We start from the raw sequence: 24,652 nt of genomic DNA on the forward strand, positions 1-24,652 counted from the left end.
AGCATCTAACCAAAACAAATAAACTAAATTCTAAAGTTAAGTAGCACAAACAGAAATACACACAAGGGTGCTTGAAATCCTGGTCAGAGACCACAAAACAAAACAAACAAAAAAACCAATACTACTATTAGATATCTTCTTGCCTATTTGAGTTTATAGTAGCACACTCCTCTCCTTCAGCTTCTTTATCTTCATCATTCTCGGCATCAATGCCACCAACATTGTCCTCCACATCAGCTCCCACATTGTTATCATCACCATGTTCAACTACCTTTTCCTCTTCATCTATCAAATCCCTATGTTAAGGTTGCTATCTAACTTGCACAGGGAGCAAGCTATCTTAAACAGCACAGGCAAAGACATACAAGCACAAAAAGAAAGCACACACACTATATGCAAACAATTGGGCTCATATAAGGTTAGGCTGTGAAACACAAGCCAACTGGAATCGGGTGTAGTTAGCTCTTAACCCTAACATTGAGAGTTAGGGTGAAGCAGATGAAATGGGAAGTGAGGATAAGACCTCACAGATCTTATCCCTGGCCTGGGAGAGCTTCAAACAAATGAAAGTGTGGGAGTTCAGAAAGTTGGAACTCTTCTCCACAGATGACCGACACAACAAAGATCTTGGGTTAATATCCACAATGCATCAACACAAGGTGTGTGAGCAAAGGGAATGACACACTGAATAGCAGGAGATGGATTGCACATCTCTTTTATCTGCCAATTGCCTCATAAGAGGACTTTTCCTGCTTGGCACAAAGATAAACAAACACAAGCATTGCCTCTTAAGAAGGGCTTCAGGCAGGTGCCTGCCCAAGTAACATGACAGGTCTTCCAGACTACATGAAGTCAGGGAGTTATACCTCAAATGGTTAAGCAACCAAGCAAAGCAAAAGCAAGTTCAATAAGAACTCAAAGCAACTTAGGTACCTAAAAAAATCTAACCCAATCGGTATACAAGTCAAACAATCAAACAGACAGTCAATCACACAATCACACAGACAAGCATGTAATGCAACAGTGAGCAAGGCACAAGCCAATTAAGTCACTTGGTCTCAAAACCTACAAAACAACTCAAGGTTAGTCAACATCTAGAGCAAACATCAATGCTCAAGTGAGGAAGCATCCTCAACTATGGACTTGGATGTGTAAACCTGAAATCAAAGCTCAACTGTGAGTCACAAACCACTAGGTCAAGGCCTAGGGTCAAAGATGGAGAAAAAATTCAAAACAGAACATGAAATTTAGCATGAATCAACTTCAATCAATCAAGAACACAATCCAAAAGATCCCATATCAATATCATTAACCAATTTCATTTTATGAACCAAACATGGCAAGGTATGCAAGTTGTGACCACATTGTGACATCAGAATGAACAAATGCACATCAATTCAAAAATGATTCAAATAATCTTGGCAAAATTCATGAGTAAACAGAACATACAACATGATCATCACACAAAAAATTAGGAGCATTGGACAATATTTGGCATGGTAATCAAATTGCATAAGTCAAGGCAAGCACAATCAAGCACATGTGTGACACCAAATGGCACACCAAATTAGCATAGGCCTAAAACAGAAATGATTCATGGTAAAAACCTCAAACCCAAGCCAAAACAACATTCAACATGTCTAGAGATAGTGTGCAAAGTTTCACATTCATTGGATAATCCACAAGCATTTCATAATCAAATGAAAATCAAAGCAATTCAAAAACTCACATATGACCATCCAGAATGAAAAATATCAATTAAATCAGAAATCAATCCAAAAATTCCAACAAAAATCATGAGCAACCACAACATCCATATCAAGCATCATACAAAAAATCACATCAATTGGAATTCATTTGGCAAGGAAAATTAATCAATCAAGTTGAACAAGCAAAGGTGTGACACACATTGTCACACCTACATTCACATGATCATAAAACAGAAACTACAAATGGTAAAAATACCAAATCAACACCAAAATGTCAAGCCGAGAGTCTAGTTATAGCATGCAAAATTTCATGAGCATTGGATAAACGACCAGCATTTCATAAAGGATATGGTAAGGCAATGTACAAAATGGACATGTATACACAAACCCTAGCACAAATTATTTTCCAGCCATGCACAATTTATGGAAAAATGTTCATAAAATACTAGACAGAAAATGGAATGCAATGCAAAAATCCTCATATTTTTTGGAGCATTATTTAATTATTTATGAATTTTGGAAGTTAAAGAAAAAATAAAAAAAATGCATGAGAAACATAGTATGAATGATGGAGGGAAAAGAAAAATATGAAAGGCATTTGAATTTCTGCTGAAGCCAGAAATCGAATTGAGAATCAATTCAAACGCTGGCGCCAAACTGGATGAAATGATGCGCTTCATTAATCCAGTTGGCAGGGTCAATGGTGATGTGGCTTGGTCAAAAGCGCTAGGGTCAATCAAAACGCCATGCAGATGCATACGTGGTCCAGTACATGCGCGTTATACCACAAACACATGCAAAACGCCAGAAACACATTTCTGAAGATCAAACATAATTCTGGAAACGAAAATTCATCATCTTCATCATGTTCATCATGAACAGTGCCATGCTCAAGAACAAAAGTTTCCAGAAATCAAAATTGAACACATCATGGTGTAGATCTTTCAACATACAACACGAATCCAGGCATGGTTAAGGTTAATTCAACATACATCAAGAGAATCGAATGAATCTTTAAATCCACATAACTAACTCAATTTGGCATGGAATTTCATGAAATAAAGCTCAGATTAACCAGCATTGAAAGATGAACAACAATAGCATAATCATTTTAAGAATTGAGAGATTCGATTTAGAACCTCTTGAAGAGCAGCTTTGCCAAATCGTGTTATCCAGGCCTTGCAATGCTCAAATGATCTTCCGGGATGCTTGTAGAGTTGAATGGATGAGGAATTGAGGCTTAATCGTGCTTGATTCCACAAAAATCTGAATCCACCATTGTTGAGTTCAAGCTTCGAGCATGAGCAAGAGTGCACTGATTCTCTTGATTCTTGCTTCAAACCTACTCCATAATGCCTCCAGATGATGAATTGGTCAAGATAAATGGATCTTGTTTGGAAAAAATTGAAGAAAAATTTGAGAGAAAATTTTGTGATTTTGATCTAGATCTGAAAATTGTGACTGTGGTTCGTGAAAAACAGTTATGATTTGCATTATATACTCTCTCCTAATCACTCTCCTAAACATGTTTAAGCATTGGTAATGAGATTAGCAAGAAATGAGTGTAAGTGCAAAATTGGATATTTCACCTCTATGCATGGAATCATGATGAACAGTACACGAAAATGGCTTGAATTTCACTCAAAAAGTCATTTTGGAGCCAATGGTCATGGTAGAATGTGTGAACAATGCACCAATTTCAAACTTTAATTTTCCCTCCAAAAATCAAGTGATTTCCAAATGATTATGTGATGTGAATTGGTGGCATGTAATGCATGATTTGGAAAGCATAGGTCAAAACAAGAACAATGCAAAAAGAACCACTTAATTTGGACTTATGGTTAAGAAGTTATGCACATTTGAAGTTCAAACCACACTTGGCCAAGATTGATCCATATCTCTTCAACCACACATGAGAAATCCATGATCTTGGACTTTTTGGAAATGGGAGAGAAAGATCTTCAACTTTAATGTTGGACAAAATTTCATTTGAAGCTTCCTTGATGATGTAATCTTGAGTTGAAAACCTTTCCATTTTTGGCAAATTCAAATTACAGGTCACCTGCTATTTTTGGAAAGTTTTGATATGACTTCAAATTCTTCATTGTTGATGTTTGAAATGCCAAATGAGACTTGTTCCCACATGAATGAGGTATCTCTAACCATATCCCACCTCCAAATCCATGGTTGAATTGACAGTTGACTTATGTTGACTTTTTAGGGTTTTAGATGAATTGTACACTGACTGATGAGCTTTGAGCCTTCAATCTTTGGCCAACCCACTTCAAAATGATTCTTGGATCATATGAACCTCATTATACCAACCCTGGGGCTTTGATCTCATGGAAAATGCACTTGCTTGCTTGCACAACTGAATCTCCTGACCAGTCTTCACTGATGCCTTGATGGACTATGCAATGAACAATGCAATGTTAATGACCTAAACATGAAAATGTATACACAATGGGAGGTGCAAATTTGAGGTGCTACAATTATAAGTCATGAAAACTCGAATAGCATCCATATCAACAAAGTATTTGAAGCTTGGGAAGAGTAGAATCCCATAAATCGTTAAGGCCAAGATTGTCTCAAACACATCATTACTCCCCATGTTGGCGTAATGTGAAGCTCTTTCTCCCAAATACTTGATGGGGAAACCGGAAATTCCTCACTTGGCGATGAGACCATTTTCTACCATGACCTTTGGAATGTGTAGATATGCCCCAATAATGTGAGACTTCGGTACCTCCTCTCCTCCAATAAAAAGAATCTTATCACAGATTGGGATTCCCATAATATAAGCGAATTCTTCGAGAGTCAGGGACAATTGATAATCGGGGAATGTGAAACAATGATACGTTGGGTCATAAAAATGTGAAAGAACCCTCAAAGCCATGCTATCCACTTTCACTTTCATCAAAGATAAAATATTTCCATATCTCTTCCTAAATCCATCATATTCTTCCTCACGAGCGGTCAAGTCTTGCAATAGAGACAGAACTGGTTCGGGGAAACTGAACTGGAACCGACTCCTAGTTTATTTTTCCAAAGACATCCTCTAAACTAACGAAAGAAGTTTAAAAATGAATATACTTTCGAATCCTTAAAATTAAAAATAATAACCAAAATTTTCTTTTTTTTTTGACAACTTTTAATGTGAATGCTTCATCGATCTTCAAGGATTGTAACCCTATTTATTGTAAACTTGGAGAATAATTCGGACATTGCAACTTTTAGGGACAAACCAATATTTTTATCGAAGGGACATCGAGGGTCAAACTGACATAATATTCCAAGGGACTCTCTTTGTCCAAGTTTGCAATAATCCGAGTAATTTCTCTTTGAAAGTGGGTGAAGGATGTTATGATGCATGAACACATAATGCAAGGTTATTGGTTTAGGATCATAAGCATGGAGTCAAGGTGGATAATGTCAAACCCCCCTCCCACAAGGTGTGTGCTATAAGATTAGGAGATAGAACAAGTAACCGAGTTCTACAAAGGTGCTTGAATGTCAACAATCTATCTCGAAGTTATTACCGACTTATCACGTAAGTGAGGGCTGATAATAACCTAAAGAGAATATCGTTCAAGTGTGGTATCGTGTATCAATCCCAAGAGGCCTAGGCGAAAAGGGTATTATCACACCACATTTCTTAAATAGGAAAAGATAGGTTAATAGGGTTCTATGGTTCTCGGTGTTCAGACCCTAGGGTCCTCCTCCTCTAATACCATTATGACTGAATCATAAGACCTTGAGAAATCAGGGGGAGTCTCCACCAAGTGTGAATCTCATGTCAACCCCACATCACCTAAGCAAAGGGGGTCTTCATGACTTTATCACATCCTATTCTTATGTTTTTGATCAAGCTTGGGTCAAAGCTTATCTCACCAAATATGTATCACCCATAAAACAAACAATAATATATAAGCAATTTGGCTCGACTTTGCTAATGCGGGGTGCAAATAGTGTCCCCAACAGAGTCGCCACCTGTCGCGGCGGGATTTTTGAATGCAAGATATTGGGTTATCTTGACTCAAATGAATCACTAAAGAAAGAGTCTCTAGCGAAATTTATTGTATCCAAAGACATGGAAAGAAAAAATATCGATAAAACCCTAAGAAAGAGATCTAGATAAGCAAGTCGGTTATGCAAAGGGAAGCTGTTAGGCACCCTTCGCATCCTTGGTACTCCAAGGGAACCATTGATCATATATGTTGTTTGCCTTAACGGTGAGGGAGTTTTGAAATAAGTAAAGGAAAGTATGAGATTGTATTTTTTATTATGCTTTCAAAGATGTGTGTGAACATCTCATGCCTACGTACCCCCCAAGTGCAATGGAGGATCAAAGCTTTGTAGTTCACCTAAAAGGTTGTTTTGTTTGTTGGTTGATTTTATTTGAGCAAGTGATAATAGAACTTCTCACTTAATTTAATGTCTATTATACATCATTTTGTTCTTTCTTTCTCTATTATGCATCATTCGGTTAATTGCGAGGCTAAAAGACACTCGGCTTACAACATTAGTTGAGTGCTTGGTATATGGACCAAGTAAGTGACGGGGTTAAAAGTAAAGTGAAGTTTGTGTTTTTTAATCTTTGATTAATTTAAATCCTTTATTAGATGTTTTATAAAGTGTTTTGACATGCAAAGAGGGTGGTTTACTAAGTTATGGACAAAGGATGGTGAAATGTTTTTCATGCAAGAAATCAACATTAGTTTGAATGGTTAATTTTAGGTTGATTTTAGTTTAAGGTATTAAAGCATACAACCTTTAACCTACCCCTCATACAAAGTCACATACCCCCATCTAAGTAGTATCCATAGTATCCTTATTACATCAATTTGAAAAGCAAAAAAAGCTAAACTTGTCCTAAGGTGATATTTCCCTTCCACACATGGAATCTCAAAGACAAATAAAAGGAAATATGAAAACACAAAAACAAATGAAGAGATAGGGCATCTCTTGGTCTCTTTATGGTCTCACTTGATTTTGAATGGATCTTCTTCTTTGTAATTTTCTTTTTCACCATGTTTGGAGGGAATACTCTTGAATGTAACAAGAAGAGAAACAATACTAATGTAATGACTTAACAAATTTTAAACTATGACATAGAATCAAAATTGTTAGTAAACTTCAAAAGATGAAATGAAGAAATGTGAGTCTAGAATGACATATATTTTTTTTGTATATTTTTATCATGTAAGGAAATATACATTTGAACATGATTATCTTAACAAGTCACAAATGGAATGCAAACTAAGCATGCTTTCTAAACAAAATGAAATGAAAATGAAAAAAGATCAAAATGCAAAAACATTTAACATATGAAATGACACATAATGAAGTCATAATCAAATGCAATTGAGACACATCATTAAACATGCAAGTTGACAAAATGGGAATCAAAACAAGGCATGATAGCAAGGTATAAACTCTAATCTATAACATGCTTGAACATTGAACCAAAAGTGCAAGATTTGAATATGATATCAAAAAAAATTGGGAAGATGAAATGAAAAAAAATGATATGGCAAACCAATAATGTTCATGGATTGCATTCATGATGGGTCTCAAACAAGTTATGGTTCCAATCATACAATGTGTCACTTAAACATACCAAAACTAGGCCAAATCAAACATGAAATTGAATGAAAATGAAAAGGACCTTAAAATGAAAAGTGGACAGAAGAAAACATATTCCAAAATGTCATATAAACCTCAATATGGAAACACAAATCGAGGATAAAAAATGAAGGTCCATTCTAAAGTCAAAAGCAAGCATAAACATCAAAATCAAAGCACAAATGAGATCTAAGTGAAACAGGGGTCAAATAAGGTAACTTCCAACATAGAAAAGTCTCCAAATCTCATATTAAAACTATGTATGAAATCATTTCACATTGATCATGCATCAAGAACAAGTTATAATTTGAATCAAGCAAAAAGGGCAAAAGGAAAACCCTAATTTTAACTTTGAGAAATAAGCTTCAAAGGAAAAAGTGTTCAACATAAAAAATGGCAAAAATCACCTAAGGAAACCAAAACTGTAAGTATATATCATTTATGAACCAATTTGAAACACTTAGGGTTTTCAAACTTTGGAAATGACTGAATAATAAACCCTAAGTTCAAATTAAATGGAATATGCTTCAAAATAGAAAGCTCAAAAGAAGAGAAGTGTCACCTATTGCATGAGGATCATTAACAAAAAAATTGGGATTTTTATCATGTAATTTGAAATTACTACAATTTAAATACAATAAAAATAATATCTTAAAAGAGAAAAATGTTTTTTAATTTTCTAATGGTCAGAAAAATAAACAAAAATAATATTATGGAATAGAAAAATAATCCCAACAACATTCATGTTGGACATTTTTTCAAATTCCAAATGGTTTCAGAAATATTAAATAAACAAAATAAATAGAATAAATAGAAAAAAATAATAAAAATCAATCTAGTAGAAATTAGGGGAACAAAGCCTATGGTAAGCCAGCGCACAGATCAATCCATTCCCCTCATTAATGAGGTGGCTCAGTGTGAGCCACCAGATCCAATGGACACACACCATAGCGCGTGTTTCTTAAAACACGGGAACACAAGCATTTTTAAATTTTGGAGGCACCACACGTCACAATCCCATTGGTCCAATTTGAGGTTTTGGAGGGAGGGGCATGTGGTCGCCTGAGAAGACGACCAGACCATCATGGGCGGTGGCCGATTTCTGGAAAAAAGTAAAAAACTTCAAAATGGAAAACTCAAAAAAGCAAAGTTGCTCAGAATTTCATGGCGAGCAAGATAGCATGATTAAAAATTATTTAAAGACAACCGATAGTGCAAACCGAAGCTGGTACCAAAATGAAACCCTAAACTTCAAATCAAAATTAAATGCTACTCAAGTCATGAAAATGCAATTAAATGGCATGGTGATCATCAGGAATAAATTTCCAACAACATGGCATCAAAAAAATCACAATTTGGTTCAGTCAGATACCTCTTGAAGATCACTCGAATGGATGACTTTAGAGCATTGGTTCTCCCTCCACAAGTCACTAGTCTGCTTGCTTCATGTTGTCACACCTTCACCAAACTCCAGGGAGTCTTGTTGAGCTAAAGGGAAAGCTTGAGTGTGCTTGAGTTTTAAAAACCGATTCAAAGTTCAGAGGTTCCCATGGAAAACGTGCAGAGGTTCAATGGCTAACCAAGCTTAGAAATAGTAGTGTAATAGCCTCTATTTATAGAGGGGAAAGATGTTGGTTACTTGCTGAATGATTTTAATGAGGTTAAAGGGAAAATGGAGTTTTAATTAATCTATCCAACCATGTTTTGGTGAGGTGGCTCTTTTACCTTTCAAAAGGCATGTGCAGACAAAATACACTATCCACCATTCTATTTTGTATCCAAAATCGTGGCAAACTGTCAATGCCCTTGCCTCTTTGTATGATTTTCTTCAAAATGTAAAAAAAGTAAAAGTGAGGAATGTTGGACTTTGGCATGGTACATGTCATGGATGAGTGTAAACAATAAGTGTAAATGGGCTTTGCATGATCTGTTTGAAGTCCAATTGGAGCAAGGGCAATTGGTTTGGGAGAAAGAAGCTTTTGGCTAAAAAAATCAATATGGCCCAGGTTGGAAGACAGGTCATGGTTTGAGCCTTCAACCATGTCATATCTTGATGCACACACACCACATAGTTGGTAGACAATGGAATGGCACAAGAATTTGAGCTCAAAAGTATCTAAAAATGGCCATGTGACATAAATGGATAACTTGAAATACAAGGTACAAGGTGGTCCAATTGAGTTTTGGCTTGAATGAACCTCAAACAATGATACATACAAGTCATGAACCATTTGCGAGGTGTTTGAGTTGTAAAAACAACCAAAGAGCCTTTAAATAAAAACCTCATTTTTTCACTTTTGGATAATTTTGGCAACTTTGAGGTTTGCACTACAAGTCCTTGATCTATGCGTTTTTGGCTTTTGGACAAATAATGAAAGTTGTAAAGAATGAAAAAATAAGATCATAGAAAAAATAACCAGCTCATTTGGGTCAAAAATGAGAAAGTTATGAGGTATTGAAGTTGGCAAAATGACCAATAATGTATGGACTCATTCACCCTTTCCACTCAAAATTGGGTGTGAACATCAAATGTTCGCAATGGTTATGAGTTTAACTTTGCAAAAAGAACCGCCTAATTTGGCCAAACATTAAAGGAGTTATGATATTTTGAAGTTTGGCCCAAAATCAAAAGGAACCAAAGATGACCTGTAATGTCTTCCAAAAATAAATGGGCTTCCACTCAAAATTGGAATTTGTTATCAAAAGAAAACTTGTTAGGGATGACCTCAAGATTGATGTGGTGAAAATAAACCCCCTATTTTGATACAAATTGACCAAGTTATGGTCAATTGAAGTTGGGCGAAAATCAGGGTGTTACATAAGGAAACCTCCAAACCCAAAATTTAAATCAAGCAAAATATATTCTTGAACAATGAATCAAAGTTGTAGAGGGTCTTAATTGGAACATATGAGAAAAAGAGTTGGATCCATATGATAAATATTGTCCAAGTTATGACTTTAGGAAGTTCAACTTGAAAATTAGGTCAAAACCCTAGACATCTTGAGATGTTTTGCCTTCAAAAGTGGTTTTCCATCCACAATTGGCTCTTGACCCGTGAAGATAAGTTGTATATGATGGAGATTAGAGTCCAATTCAAAATAAACCACAATATAATGATAAGAGACCAAGCATGTTAAATATAAGTGAGGGAAAGTTAGTGATTGATGAACTGTAGATGCCAAGTACATACCTTTGAGCCAAGTATATAACGATAAGAGATCAAGCAAGTTAAATATAGCACAAGTAATAGTATAAAGCAAAGCAATGGGTGATACAATGAGTGAGATACCCAACCCTAGCTTGAGCAAACCCGCAAGGAGAGATTATCAAGACCAAAATCATTTAGATCCATGCTTGTGAGTACATTAGGGTATTCATGAATTGAGAGTATGAATGTAAAATCTTGCTTAAGAAGTTATGAATCTTAGGGGTAAAAATTGGGGTATGACAAGTTGTGGAAAATTCTGCATAGAATTAGGTCTTCAATCAAAAGTTTCCTATAATGTCTCAACATTTAGAAAAACTGAATAACTTTAAATTCAAATAGAATCTTTGATTCCTCAGTCTTGGAAGCCACATAGGATTACTTAATATTCCCAGAATATTCGGTTATTTGTTAATCAACCAACCATTACCAAGAGTAGACCTGTATCAGATAACATGCCGGATCGACATGTTAGGAAATCTTATTCAACATGTTGCTGCTAAGTTAGCTTTACCAAAATTACTGCCAATCACAAATACAAAGAATTAACAATCTCCCCCTTTGGAAAATTTTGACTAAAACAACCAAGTACCCCTTACACACAAGCACCACAATCCAGATTAATACAGAACTACATAGGTTTGAAAAAAGAAAACACACACAATAGAAGCAATCAAGCAGATACAAAGCATACAGGTCATGTACTTCCCTTGTCACACATAATCAGGACTCCCCCTTAAGGGAACATCCAAAACAATATGACCTGTCCAAGCTCAAACATCATAGGCATATGCAGCAAAAAAAAATAGGCCTCATGCATAAAATAAATACTCAGACAAATTTATATTAGGACATCTTATCTGACACCTCTTCACAGCAGTCAAAATGTTCAAGAATAGGAACTCCCCCTCACAAGCAGTCAGCAGTTAGTGGTTAATGGTTAGAGCACATAGACAATACTCCCCTTTTTTAGCCATAATATGACAAAGTTAAGCATCTAACCAAAACAAATAAACTAAATTCTAAAGTTAAGTAGCACAAACAGAAATACACACAAGGGTGCTTGAAATCCTGGTCAGAGACCACAAAACAAAACAAACAAAAAAAAACAATACTACTATCAGATATCTTCTTGCCTATTTGAGTTTATAGTAGCACACTCCTCTCCTTCAGCTTCTTTATCTTCATCATTCTCGGCATCAATGCCACCAACATTGTCCTCCACATCAGCTCCCACATTGTTATCATCACCATGTTCAGCTACCTTTTCCTCTTCATCTATCAAATCCCTATGTTAAGGTTGCTATCTAACTTGCACAGGGAGCAAGCTATCTTAAACAGCACAGGCAAAGACATACAAGCACAAAAAGAAAGCACACACACTATATGCAAATATTTGGGCTCATATAAGGTTAGGCTGTGAAACACAAGCCAACTGGAATCGGGTGTAGTTAGCTCTTAACCCTAACATTGAGAGTTAGGGTGAAGCAGATGAAATGGGAAGTGAGGATAAGACCTCACAGATCTTATCCCTGGCCTGGGAGAGCTTCAAACAAATGAAAGTGTGGGAGTTCAGAAAGTTGGAACTCTTCTCCACAGATGACCGACACAACAAAGATCTTGGGTTAATATCCACAATGCATCAACACAAGGTGTGTGAGCAAAGGGAATGACACACTGAATAGCAGGAGATGGATTGCACATCTCTTTTATCTGCCAATTGCCTCATAAGAGGACTTTTCCTGCTTGGCACAAAGATAAACACACACAAGCATTGCCTCTTAAGAAGGGCTTCAGGCAGGTGCCTGCCCAAGTAACAGGACAGGTCTTCCAGACTACATGAAGTCAGGGAGTTATACCTCAAATGGTTAAGCAACCAAGCAAAGCAAAAGCAAGTTCAATAAGAACTCAAAGCAACTTAGGTACCTAAAAAAATCTAACCCAATCAGTATACAAGTCAAACAATCAAACAGACAGTCAATCACACAATCACACAGACAAGCATGTAATGCAACAGTGAGCAAGGCACAAGCCAATTAAGTCACTTGGTCTCAAAACCTACAAAACAACTCAAGGTTAGTCAACATCTAGAGCAAACACCAATGCTCAAGTGAGGAAGCATCCTCAACTATGGACTTGGATGTGTAAACCTGAAATCAAAGCTCAACTGTGAGTCACAAACCACTAGGTCAAGGCCTAGGGTCAAAGATGGAGAAAAAATTCAAAACAGAACATGAAATTTAGCATGAACCAACTTCAATCAATCAAGAACACAATCCAAAAGATCCCATATCAATATCATTAACCAATTTCATTTTATGAACCAAACATGGCAAGGTATGCAAGTTGTGACCACATTGTGACATCAGAATGAACAAATGCACATCAATTCAAAAATGATTCAAATAATCTTGGCAAAATTCATGAGTAAACAGAACATACAACATGATCATCACACAAAAAATTAGGAGCATTGGACAATATTTGGCATGGTAATCAAATTGCATAAGTCAAGGCAAGCACAATCAAGCACATGTGTGACACCAAATGGCACACCAACTTAGCATAGGCCTAAAACAGAAATGATTCATGGTAAAAACCTCAAACCCAAGCCAAAACAACATTCAACATGTCTAGAAATAGTGTGCAAAGTTTCACATTCATTGGATAATCCACAAGCATTTCATAATCAAATGAAAATCAAAGCAATTCAAAAACTCACATATGACCATCCAGAATGAAAAATCTCAATTAAATCAGAAATCAATCCAAAAATTCCAACAAAAATCATGAGCAACCACAACATCCATATCAAGCATCATACAAAAAATCACATCAATTGGAATTCATTTGGCAAGGAAAATTAATCAATCAAGTTGAACAAGCAAAGGTGTGACACACATTGTCACACCTACATTCACATGATCATAAAACAGAAACTACAAATGGTAAAAATACCAAATCAACACCAAAATGTCAAGCCAAGAGTCTAGTTATATCATGCAAAATTTCATGAGCATTGGATAAACAACCAGCATTTCATAAAGGATATGGTAAGGCAATGTACAAAATGGACATGTATACACAAACCCTAGCACAAATTACTTTCCAGCCATGCACAATTTATGGAAAAATGTTCATAAAATACTAGACAGAAAATGGAATGCAATGCAAAAATCCTCATATTTTTTGGAGCATTATTTAATTATTTATGAATTTTGGAAGTTAAAGAAAAAATAAAAAAAATGCATGAGAAACATAGTATGAATGATGGAGGGAAAAGAAAAATATGAAAGGCATTTGAATTTCTGCTGAAGCCAGGAATCGAATTGAGAATCAATTCAAACGCTGGCGCCAAACTGGATGAAATGCTGCGTTTCATTAATCCAGTTGGCAGGGTCAATGGTGATGTGGCTTGGTCAAAGGCGCTAGGGCCAATCAAAACGCCATGCAGATGCATACGTGGTCCAGTACATGCGCGTTATACCACAAACACATGCAAAACGCCAAAAACACATTTCTGAAGATCAAACACAATTCTGGAAACGAAAATTCATCATCTTCATCATGTTCATCATGAACAGTGCCATGCTCAAGAACAAAAGTTTCCAGAAATCAAAATCGAACACATCATGGTGTAGATCTTTCAACATACAACACGAATCCAGGCATGGTTAAGGTTAATTCAACGTACATCAAGAGAATCGAAGCAATCTATTTTCATGCATGAATCTTTAAATCCACATAACTAACTCAATTTGGCATGGAATTTCATGAAATAAAGCTCAGATTAACCAGCATTGAAAGATGAACAACAATAGCATAATCATTTTAAGAATTAAGAGATTCGATTTAGAACCTCTTGAAGAGCAGCTTTGCCAAATCGTGTTATCCAGGCCTTGCAATGCTCAAATGATCTTCCAGGATGCTTGTAGAGTTGAATGGATGAGGAATTGAGGCTTAATCGTGCTTGATTCCACAAAAATCTGAATCCACCATTGTTGAGTTCAAGCTTCGAGAATGAGCAAGAGTGCACTGATTCTCTTGATTCTTGCTTCAAACCTACTCCATAATGCCTCCAGATGATGAATTGATCAAGAGAAATGGATCTTGTTTGGAAAAAATTGAAGAAAAATTTGAGAGAAAATTTTGTGATTTTGATCTAGATTTGAGAATTGTGAATGTGGTTCGTGAAAAACAGTTATGATTTACATTATATACTCTCTCCTAATCACTCTCCTAAACAAGTTTAAGCATTGGTAATGAGATTAGCAAGAAATGAGTGTAAGTGCAAAATTGGATATTTCACCTCTATGCATGGAATCATGATGAACAGTACACGAAAATGGCTTGAATTTCACTCAAAAAGTCATTTTGGAGCCAATGGTCATGGTAGAATGTGTGAACAATGCACCAATTTCAAACTTTAATTTTCCCTCCAAAAATCAAGTGAATTTCCAAATGATTATGTGATGTGAATTGGTGGCATGTAATGCATGATTTGGAAAGCATAGGTCAAAACAAGAACAATGCAAAAAGAACCACTTAATTTGGACTTATGGTTAAGAAGTTATGCACATTTGAAGTTCAAACCACACTTGGCCAAGATTGATCCATATCTCTTCAACCACACATGAGAAATCCATGATCTTGGACTTTTTGGAAATGGGCGAGAAAGATCTTCAACTTTAATGTTGGACAAAATTTCATTTGAAGCTTCCTTGATGATGTAATCTTGAGTTGAAAACCTTTCCATTCTTGGCAAATTCAAATTACAGGTCACCTGCTATTTTTGGAAAGTTTTGATCTGACTTCAAATTCTTCATTGTTGATGTTTGAAATGCCAAATGAGACTTGTTCCCACATGAATGAGGTATCTCTAACCATCTCCCACCTCTAAATCCATGGTTGAATTGACAGTTGACTTCTGTTGACTTTTTAGGGTTTCAGATGAATTGTACACTGACTGATGAGCTTTGAGCCTTCAATCTTTGGCCAACCCACTTCAAAATGATTCTTGGATCATATGAACCTCATTATACCAACCCTGGGGCTTTGATCTCATGGAAAATGCACTTGCTTGCTTGCACAACTGAATCTCCTGACCAGTCTTGACTGATGCCTTGATGGACTATGCAATGAACAATGCAATGTTAATGACCTAAACATGAAAATGTATACACAATGGGAGGTGCAAATTTGAGGTGCTACAATTACAAGTCATGAAAACTCGAATAGCATCCATATCAACAAAGTATTTGAAGCTTGGGAAGAGTAGAATCCCATAAATCGTTAAGGCCAAGATTGTCTCAAACACATAATTACTCCCCATGTTGGCGTAATGTGAAGCTCTTTCTCCCAAATACTTGATGGGGAAACCGAAAATTCCTCACTTGGCGATGAGACCATTTTCTACCTTTACCTTTGGAATGTGTAGATATGCCCCAATAATGTGAGACTTCGGTACCTCCTCTCCTCCAATAAAAAGAATCTTATCACAGATTGGGATTCCCACAATATAAGCGAATTCTTCGAGAGTCGGGGACAATTGATAATCGGGGAATGTGAAACAATGATACGTTGGGTCATAAAAATGTGAAAGAACCCTCAAAGCCATGCTATCCACTTTCACTTTCATCAAAGATAAAATATTTCCATATCTCTTCCTAAATCCATCATATTCTTCCTCACGAGCGGTCAAGTCTTGCAATAGAGACAGAACTGGTTCGGGGAAACTGAACTGGAACCGACTCCTAGTTTATTTTTCCAAAGACATCCTCTAAACTAACGAAAGAAGTTTAAAAATGAATATACTTTCGAATCCTTAAAATTAAAAATAATAACCAAAATTTTCTTTTTTTTGACAACTTTTAATGTGAATGCTTCATCGATCTTCAAGGATTGTAACCCTATTTATTGTAAACTTGGAGAATAATTCGGACATTGCAACTTTTAGGGACAAACCAATATTTTTATCGAAGGGACATCGAGGGTCAAACTGGCATAATATTCCAAGGGACTCTCTTTGTCCAAGTTTGCAATAATCCGAGTAATTTCTCTTTGAAAGTGGGTGAAGGATGTTATGATGCATGAACACATAATCCAAGGTTATTGGTTTAGGATCATAAGCATGGAGTCAAGGTGGATAATGTCAAACCCCCCTCCCACAAGGTGTGTGCTATAAGATTAGGAGATAGAACAAGTAACCGAGTTCTACAAAGGTGCTTGAATGTCAACAATCTATCTCGAAGTTATTACCAACTTATCACGTAAGTGAGGGCTGATAATAACCTAAAGAGAATATCGTTCAAGTGTGGTATCGTGTATCAATCCCAAGAGGCCTAGGCGAAAAGGGTATTATCACACCACGTTTCTTAAATAGGAAAAGATAGGTTAATAGGGTTCTATGGTTCTCGGTGTTCAGACCCTAGGGTCCTCCTCCTCTAATACCATTATGACTGAATCATAAGACCTTGAGAAATCAGGGGGAGTCTCCACCAAGTGTGAATCTCATGTCAACCCCACATCACCTAAGCAAAGGGGGTCTTCATGACTTTATCACATCCTATTCTTATGTTTTTTATCAAGCTTGGGTCAAAGCTTATCTCACCAAATATGTATCACCCATAAAACAAACAATAATATATAAGCAATTTGGCTCGACTTTGCTATTGCGGGGTGCAAATAGTGTCCCCAACAGAGTCGCCACCTGTCGCGGCGGGATTTTTGAATGCAAGATATTGGGTTATCTTGACTCAAATGAATCACTAAAGAAAGAGTCTCTAGCGAAATTTATTGTATCCAAAGACATGGAAAGGGAAAATATCGATAAAACCCTAAGAAAGAGATCTAGATAAGCAAGTCGGTTATGCAAAGGGAAGCTGTTAGGCACCCTTCGCATCCTTGGTACTCCAAGGGAACCATTGATCATATATGTTGTTTGCCTTAACGGTGAGGGAGATTTGAAATAAGTAAAGGAAAGTATGAGATTGTATTTTTTATTATGCTTTCAAAGATGTGTGTGAACATCTCATGCCTACGTACCCCCCAAGTGCAATGAAGGATCAAAGCTTTGTAGTTCACCTAAAAGGTTGTTTTGTTTGTTGGTTGATTTTATTTGAGCAAGTGATAATACAACTTCTCACTTAATTTAATGTCTATTATACATCATTTTGTTCTTTCTTTCTCTTTTGTGTTTCACCCTTGTGACCGGTTAATTGCGAGGCTAAAAGACACTCGGCTTACAACATTAGTTGAGTGCTTGGTATATGGACCAAGTAAGTGACGGGGTTAAAAGTAAAGTGAAGTTTGTGTTTTTTAGTCTTTGATTAATTTAAATCCTTTATTAGATGTTTTATAAAGTGTTTTGACATGCAAAGAGGGTGGTTTACTAAGTTATGGACAAAGGATGGTGAAATGTTTTTCATGCAAGAAATCAACCTTAGTTTGAATGGTTAATTTTAGGTTGATTTTAGTTTAAGGTATTAAAGCATACAACCTTTAACCTACCCCTCATACAAAGTCACATACCCCCATCTAAGTAGTATCCATAGTATCCTTATTACATCACTTTGAAAAGCAAAAAAAGCTAAACTTGTCCTAAGGTGATATTTCCCTTCCACACATGGAATCTCAAAGACAAATAAAAGGAAATATGAAAACACAAAAACAAATGAAGAGATAGGGCATCTCTTGGTCTCTTTATGGTCTCACTTGATTTTGAATGGATCTTCTTCTTTGTAATTTTCTTTTTCACCATGTTTGGAGGGAATACTCTTGAATGTAACAAGAAGAGAAACAATGCTAATGCAATGACTTAACAAATTTTAAACTATGACATAGAATGAAATTTTTTAGTAAACTTCAAAAGATGAAATGAAGAAATGTGAGTCTAGAATGACATATATCTTTTTTGTATATTTTTATCATGTAAGGAAATATACATTTGAACATGATTATCTTAACAAGTCACAAATGGAATGCAAACTAAGCATGCTTTCTAAACAAAATGAAATGAAAATGAAAAAAGATCAAAATGCAAAAACATTTAACATATGAAATGACACATAATGAAGTCATAATCAAATGCAATTGAGACACATCATTAATCATGCAAGTTGACAAAATGGGAATCAAAACAAGGCATGATAGCAAGGTATAAACTCTAATCTATAACATGCTTGAACATTGAACCAAAAGTGTAAGATTTGAATATGATATCAAAAAAAATTGGGAAGATGAAATGAAAAAAAATGATATGGCAAACCAATAATGTTCATGGATTGCATTCATGATGGGTCTCAAACAAGTTATGGTTCCAATCATACAATGTGTCACTTAAACATACCAAAACTAGGCCAAATCAAACATGAAATTGAATGAAAATGAAAAGGACCTTAAAATGAAAAGTGGACAGAAGAAAACATATTCCAAAATGTCATATAAACCTCAATATGGAAACACAAATCGAGGATAAAAAATGAAGGTCCATTCTAAAGTCAAAAGCAAGCATAAACATCAAAATCAAAGCACAAATGAGATCTAAGTGAAACAGGGGTCAAATAAGGCAACTTCCAACATAGAAAAGTCTCCAAATCTCATATTAAAACTATGTATGAAATCATTTCACATTGATCATGCATCAAGAACAAGTTATAATTTGAATCAAGCAAAAAGGGCAAAAGGAAAACCCTAATTTTAACTTTGAGAAATAAGCTTCAAAGGAAAAAGTGTTCAACTTAAAAAATGGCAAAAATCACCTAAGGAAACCAAAACTGTAAGTATATATCATTTATGAACCAATTTGAAACACTTAGGGTTTTCAAACTTTGGAAATGACTGAATAATAAACCCTAAGTTCAAATTAAATGGAATATGCTTCAAAATAGAAAGCTCAAAAGAAGAGAAGTGTCACCTATTGCATGAGGATCATTAACAAAAATAATATTATGGAATAGAAAAATAATCCCAACAACATTCATGTTGGACATTTTTTCAAATTCCAAATGGTTTCAGAAATATTAAATAAACAAAATAAATAGAATAAATAGAAAAAAATAATAAAAATCAATCTAGTAGAAATTAGGGGAACAAAGCCTATGGTAAGCCAGCGCACAGATCAATCCATTCCCCTCATTAATGAGGTGGCTCAGTGTGAGCCACCAGATCCAATGGAGACACACCATAGCGCGTGTTTCTTAAAACACGGGAACACAAGCATTTTTAAATTTTGGAGGCACCACACGTCACAATCCCATTGGTCCAATTTGAGGTTTTGGAGGGAGGGGCATGTGGTCGCCTGAGAAGACGACCAGACCACCATGGGCGGTGGCCGATTTCTGGAAAAAAGTAAAAAACTTCAAAATGGAAAACTCAAAAAAGCAAAGTTGCTCAGAATTTCATGGCGAGCAAGATAGCATGATTAAAAATTATTTAAAGACAACCAATAGTGCAAACTGAAGCTGGTACCAAAATGAAACCCTAAACTTCAAATCAAAATTAAATGCTACTCAAGTCATGAAAATGCAATTAAATGGCATGGTGATCATCAGGAACAAATTTCCAACAACATGGCATCAAAAAAATCACAATTTGGTTCAGTCAGATACCTCTTGAAGATCACTCGAATGGATGACTTTAGAGCATTGGTTCTCCCTCCACAAGTCACTAGTCTGCTTGCTTCATGTTGTCACACCTTCACCACACTCCAAGGAGTCTTGTTGAGCTAAAGGGAAAGCTTGAGTGTGCTTGAGTTTTAAAAACCGATTCAAAGTTCAGAGGTTCCCATGGAAAACGTGCAGAGGTTCAATGGCTAACGAAGCTTAGAAATAGTAGTGTAATAGCCTCTATTTATAGAGGGGAAAGATGTTGGTTACTTGCTGAATGATTTTAATGAGGTTAAAGGGAAAATGGAGTTTTAATTAATCTATCCAACCAAGTTTTGGTGAGGTGGCTCTTGTAACTTTCAAAAGGCATGTGCAGACAAAATACACTATCCACCATTCTATTTTGTATCCAAAATCGTGGCAAACTGTCAATGCCCTTGCCTCTTTGTATGATTTGCTTCAAAATGTAAAAAAAGTAAAAGTGAGGAATGTTGGACTTTGGCATGGTACATGTCATGGATGAGTGTAAACAATAAGTGTAAATGGGCTTTGCATGATCTGTTTGAAGTCCAATTGGAGCAAGGGCAATTGGTTTGGGAGAAAGAAGCTTTTGGCTAAAAAATCAATATGGCTCAGGTTGGAAGACAGGTCATGGTTTGAGCCTTCAACCATGTCATATCTTGACGCACACACACCACATAGTTGGTAGACAATGGAATGGCACAAGAATTTGAGCTCAAAACTATCTAAAAATGGCCATGTGACATAAATGGATAACTTGAAATACAAGGTACAAGGTGGTCCAATTGAGTTTTGGCTTGAATGAACCTCAAACAATGATACATACAAGTCATATGAACCATTTGCGAGGTGTTTCAGTTGTAAAAACAACCAAAGAGCCTTTAAATAAAAACCTCATTTTTTCACTTTTGGATAATTTTGGCAACTTTGAGGTTTGCACTACAAGTCCTTGATCTATGCGTTTTTGGCTTTTGGACAAATAATGAAAGTTGTAAAGAATGAAAAAATAAGATCATAGAAAAAATAACCAGCTCATTTGGGTCAAAAATGAGAAAGTTATGAGGTATTGAAGTTGGCAAAATGACCAATAATGTATGGACTCATTCACCCTTTCCACTCAAAATTGGGTGTGAACATCAAATGTTCACAATGGTTATGAGTTTAACTTTGCAAAAAAGAACCGCCTAATTTGGCCAAACATTAAAGGAGTTATGATATTTTGAAGTTTGGCCCAAAATCAAAAGGAACCAAAGATGACCTGTAATGTCTTCCAAAAATAAATGGGCTTCCACTCAAAATTGGATTTTGTTATCAAAAGAAAACTTGTTAGGGATGACCTCAAGATTGATGTGGTGAAAATAAACCCCCTATTTTGGTGCAAATTGACCAAGTTATGGTCAATTGAAGTTGGGCGAAAATCAGGGTGTTACATAAGGAAACCTCCAAACCCAAAATCTAAATCAAGCAAAATATATTCTTGAACAATGAATCAAAGTTGTAGAGGGTCTTAATTGGAACATATGAGAAAAAGAGTTGGCTCCATATGATAAATATTGTCCAAGTTATGACTTTAGGAAGTTCAACTTGAAAATTAGGTCAAAACCCTAGACATCTTGAGATGTTTTGCCTTCAAAAGTGGTTTTCCATCCACAATTGGCTCTTGACCCGTGAAGATAAGTTGTATATGATGGAGATTAGAGTCCAATTCAAAATGAACCACAATATAATGATAAGAGACCAAGCAAGTTAAATATAAGTGAGGGAAAGTTAGTGATTGATGAACTGTAGATGCCAAGTACATACCTTTGAGCCAAGTATATAATGATAAGAGATCAAGCAAGTTAAATATAGCACAAGTAATAGTATAAAGCAAAGCAATGGGTGATACAATGAGTGAGATACCCAACCCTAGCTTGAGCAAACCCGCAAGGAGAGATTATCAAGACCAAAATCATTTAGATCCATGCTTGTGAGTACATTAGGGTATTCATGAATTGAGAGTATGAATGTAAAATCTTGCTTAAGAAGCTATGAATCTTAGGGGTAAAAATTGGGGTATGACAAGTTGTGGAAAATTCTGCATAGAATTAGGTCTTCAATCAAAAGTTTCCTATAATGTCTCAACATTTAGAAAAACTGAATAACTTTAAATTCAAATAGAATCTTTGATTCCTCAGTCTTGGAAGCCACATAGGATTACTTAATATTCCCAGAATATTCGGTTATTTGTTAATCAACCAACCATTACCAAGAGTAGACCTGTATCAGATAACATGCCGGATTGACATGTTAGGAAATCTTATTCAACATGTTGCTGCTAAGTTAGCTTTACCAAAATTACTGCCAATCACAAATACAAAGAATTAACAATCTCCCCCTTTGGAAAATTTTGACTAAAACAACCAAGTACCCCTTACACTCAAGCACCACAATCCAGATTAATACAGAACTACATAGGTTTGAAAAAAGAAAACACACACAACAAAAGCAATCAAGCAGATACAAAGCATACAGGTCATGTACTTCCCTTGTCACACATAATCAGGACTCCCCCTCAAGGGAACATCCAAAACAATATGACCTGTCCAAGCTCAAACATCATAGGCATATGCAGCAGAAAAAAAATAGGCCTCATGCATAAAATAAATACTCAGACAAATTTATATCAGGACATCTTATCTGACACCTCTTCACAGCAGTCAAAATGTTCAAGAATAGGAACTCCCCCTCACAAGCAGCCAGCAGTTAGTGGTTAATGGTTAGAGCACATAGACAATACTCCCCTTTTTTAGCCATAATATGACAAAGTTAAGCATCTAACCAAAACAATAAACTAAATTCTAAAGTTAAGTAGCACAAACAGAAATACACACAAGGGTGCTTGAAATCCTGGTCAGAGACCACAAAACAAAAAAAAACAAAAAAAAACAATACTACTATCAGATATCTTCTTGCCTATTTGAGTTTGTAGTAGCACACTCCTCTCCTTCATCTTCTTTATCTTCATCATTCTCGGCATCAATGCCACCAACATTGTCCTCCACATCAGCTCCCACATTGTTATCATCACCATGTTCAGCTACCTTTTCCTCTTCATCTATCAAAGCCTTGATCAATCTTTCAAGCTTTTTCTTTGTAGCAATGCTAGAACGGATGGAATCATCAAATTCTTTAAATTTCTCCTTCAGTTGTGCAATAACACTCTTCTTGGAAGTGACGGGGCCAGGAACTTGAGAAGATGTCATAACAATATATAGGACATGTGTTCTAGGAAACAGTTTGTATTGGAGAGATAAAGGAGATTCCCTTTTCTTCACACTATCAATAGGCAATAATATTCCAGGATGTTGGTTCAGAATTATCCCACATATAAGTGAGGGAAAGCAAATAGGCATCTTCATAGTAGTTGAGAAGGTTTGCTTTAGAACTTGTTCAAAAATGTACTTCCCAAAATCAAAAGCTCTTCTTGTTCCAATAGCATATATAAACTTCCTAAACCCAGTAGATATGGTTGAAGTTTGATTTGTAGGCACCCAATTGACAGTCCCAATCCTATGAAGGATTGCATACTTGACACTCAGCTTCCTAGTTGATAACTTTCCTCTATTTTGCCAGTGTTTCACTTGCTTAGCAGTTATTTCCTGGCACACTTGGTCATCTGTAACCTCTCGCTCAGCCTGAGGTTCTTCAGCTCTTCCTAGAAATTTGTTGATCACAGCAGGAGAAATTGTCACAACATTTCCTCTAACATACACCTTCCTATAGTCTGCACTCTTCTCATCATCACACCCATCAGGAATTGTCACCACAAACTCTTTGACTAGACTTTCATAACAAGGACCAAATTTTGTGACAGACTTCATCAAACCAGCATCTTCTATAAGCTCCACAACCTTATTACATTTTAGGGTATCCTTACCCAATTCCCTTTCAAATCTATCCTCCTTTGAATAACATACTTCCATCTTTCAACATTCTTCACATAATGTAAATACACATTGTCCAGTGGAGCCTCGGGCACAGCAACATGAGGCTTATTTATAGCATATCTTCTCACAGGAGTGATATCCTGGACATCATCTTCGACCTCAAACTCAGAATCACTTGAAGAAACAATTTTCCTCTTTCTCATAGGAGTAACAACTTTACTCCATCATCTAGCAGGACCAACAAGAGATTTTCCAATGGAACTTCTAGAGGGAGTGCTTTTCATACCATCATATTTTATTCTTATCTCCTTAGAGGGAGAATTTTCAAACACCACAACCTTTCCTTTTCTTCTCTGAAGTCTCTTGGCTATTCCAGGAGCCAAGATGTTAGTAAGAGGTTCCTCATCAGTTGTTAGGTCATCAACATTGACAATAAAATCAACCTTCTTCTTACTCCTTCTTTCATGAGCAACTTGCTCTAGGACACATTCATTAGCCTTCTTCTTACTCCTTCTTTCATGTGCAACTTGCTCAGGGACACATTCATCATCCTTATA

The 24,652-nt window shown here is 36.0% G+C and overlaps 1 protein-coding gene across 1 annotated transcript; it reads right to left on the minus strand.

Moving 5' to 3' along the window:
* Nucleotides 1–23,105: 23,105 nt before the first annotated feature.
* Nucleotides 23,106–24,131, minus strand: LOC127131179 (uncharacterized). The gene has a single exon (XM_051060113.1). It carries the CDS (start codon nt 24,129–24,131, stop codon nt 23,106–23,108), a length of 1,026 nt encoding a protein of 341 aa, XP_050916070.1.
* Between the last annotated feature and the right edge of the window lie 521 nt (nt 24,132–24,652).

This window comes from Lathyrus oleraceus, chromosome 3 (assembly GCF_024323335.1).
Source record: "Lathyrus oleraceus cultivar Zhongwan6 chromosome 3, CAAS_Psat_ZW6_1.0, whole genome shotgun sequence".
Classification (NCBI taxonomy): domain Eukaryota; kingdom Viridiplantae; phylum Streptophyta; class Magnoliopsida; order Fabales; family Fabaceae; genus Lathyrus; species Lathyrus oleraceus.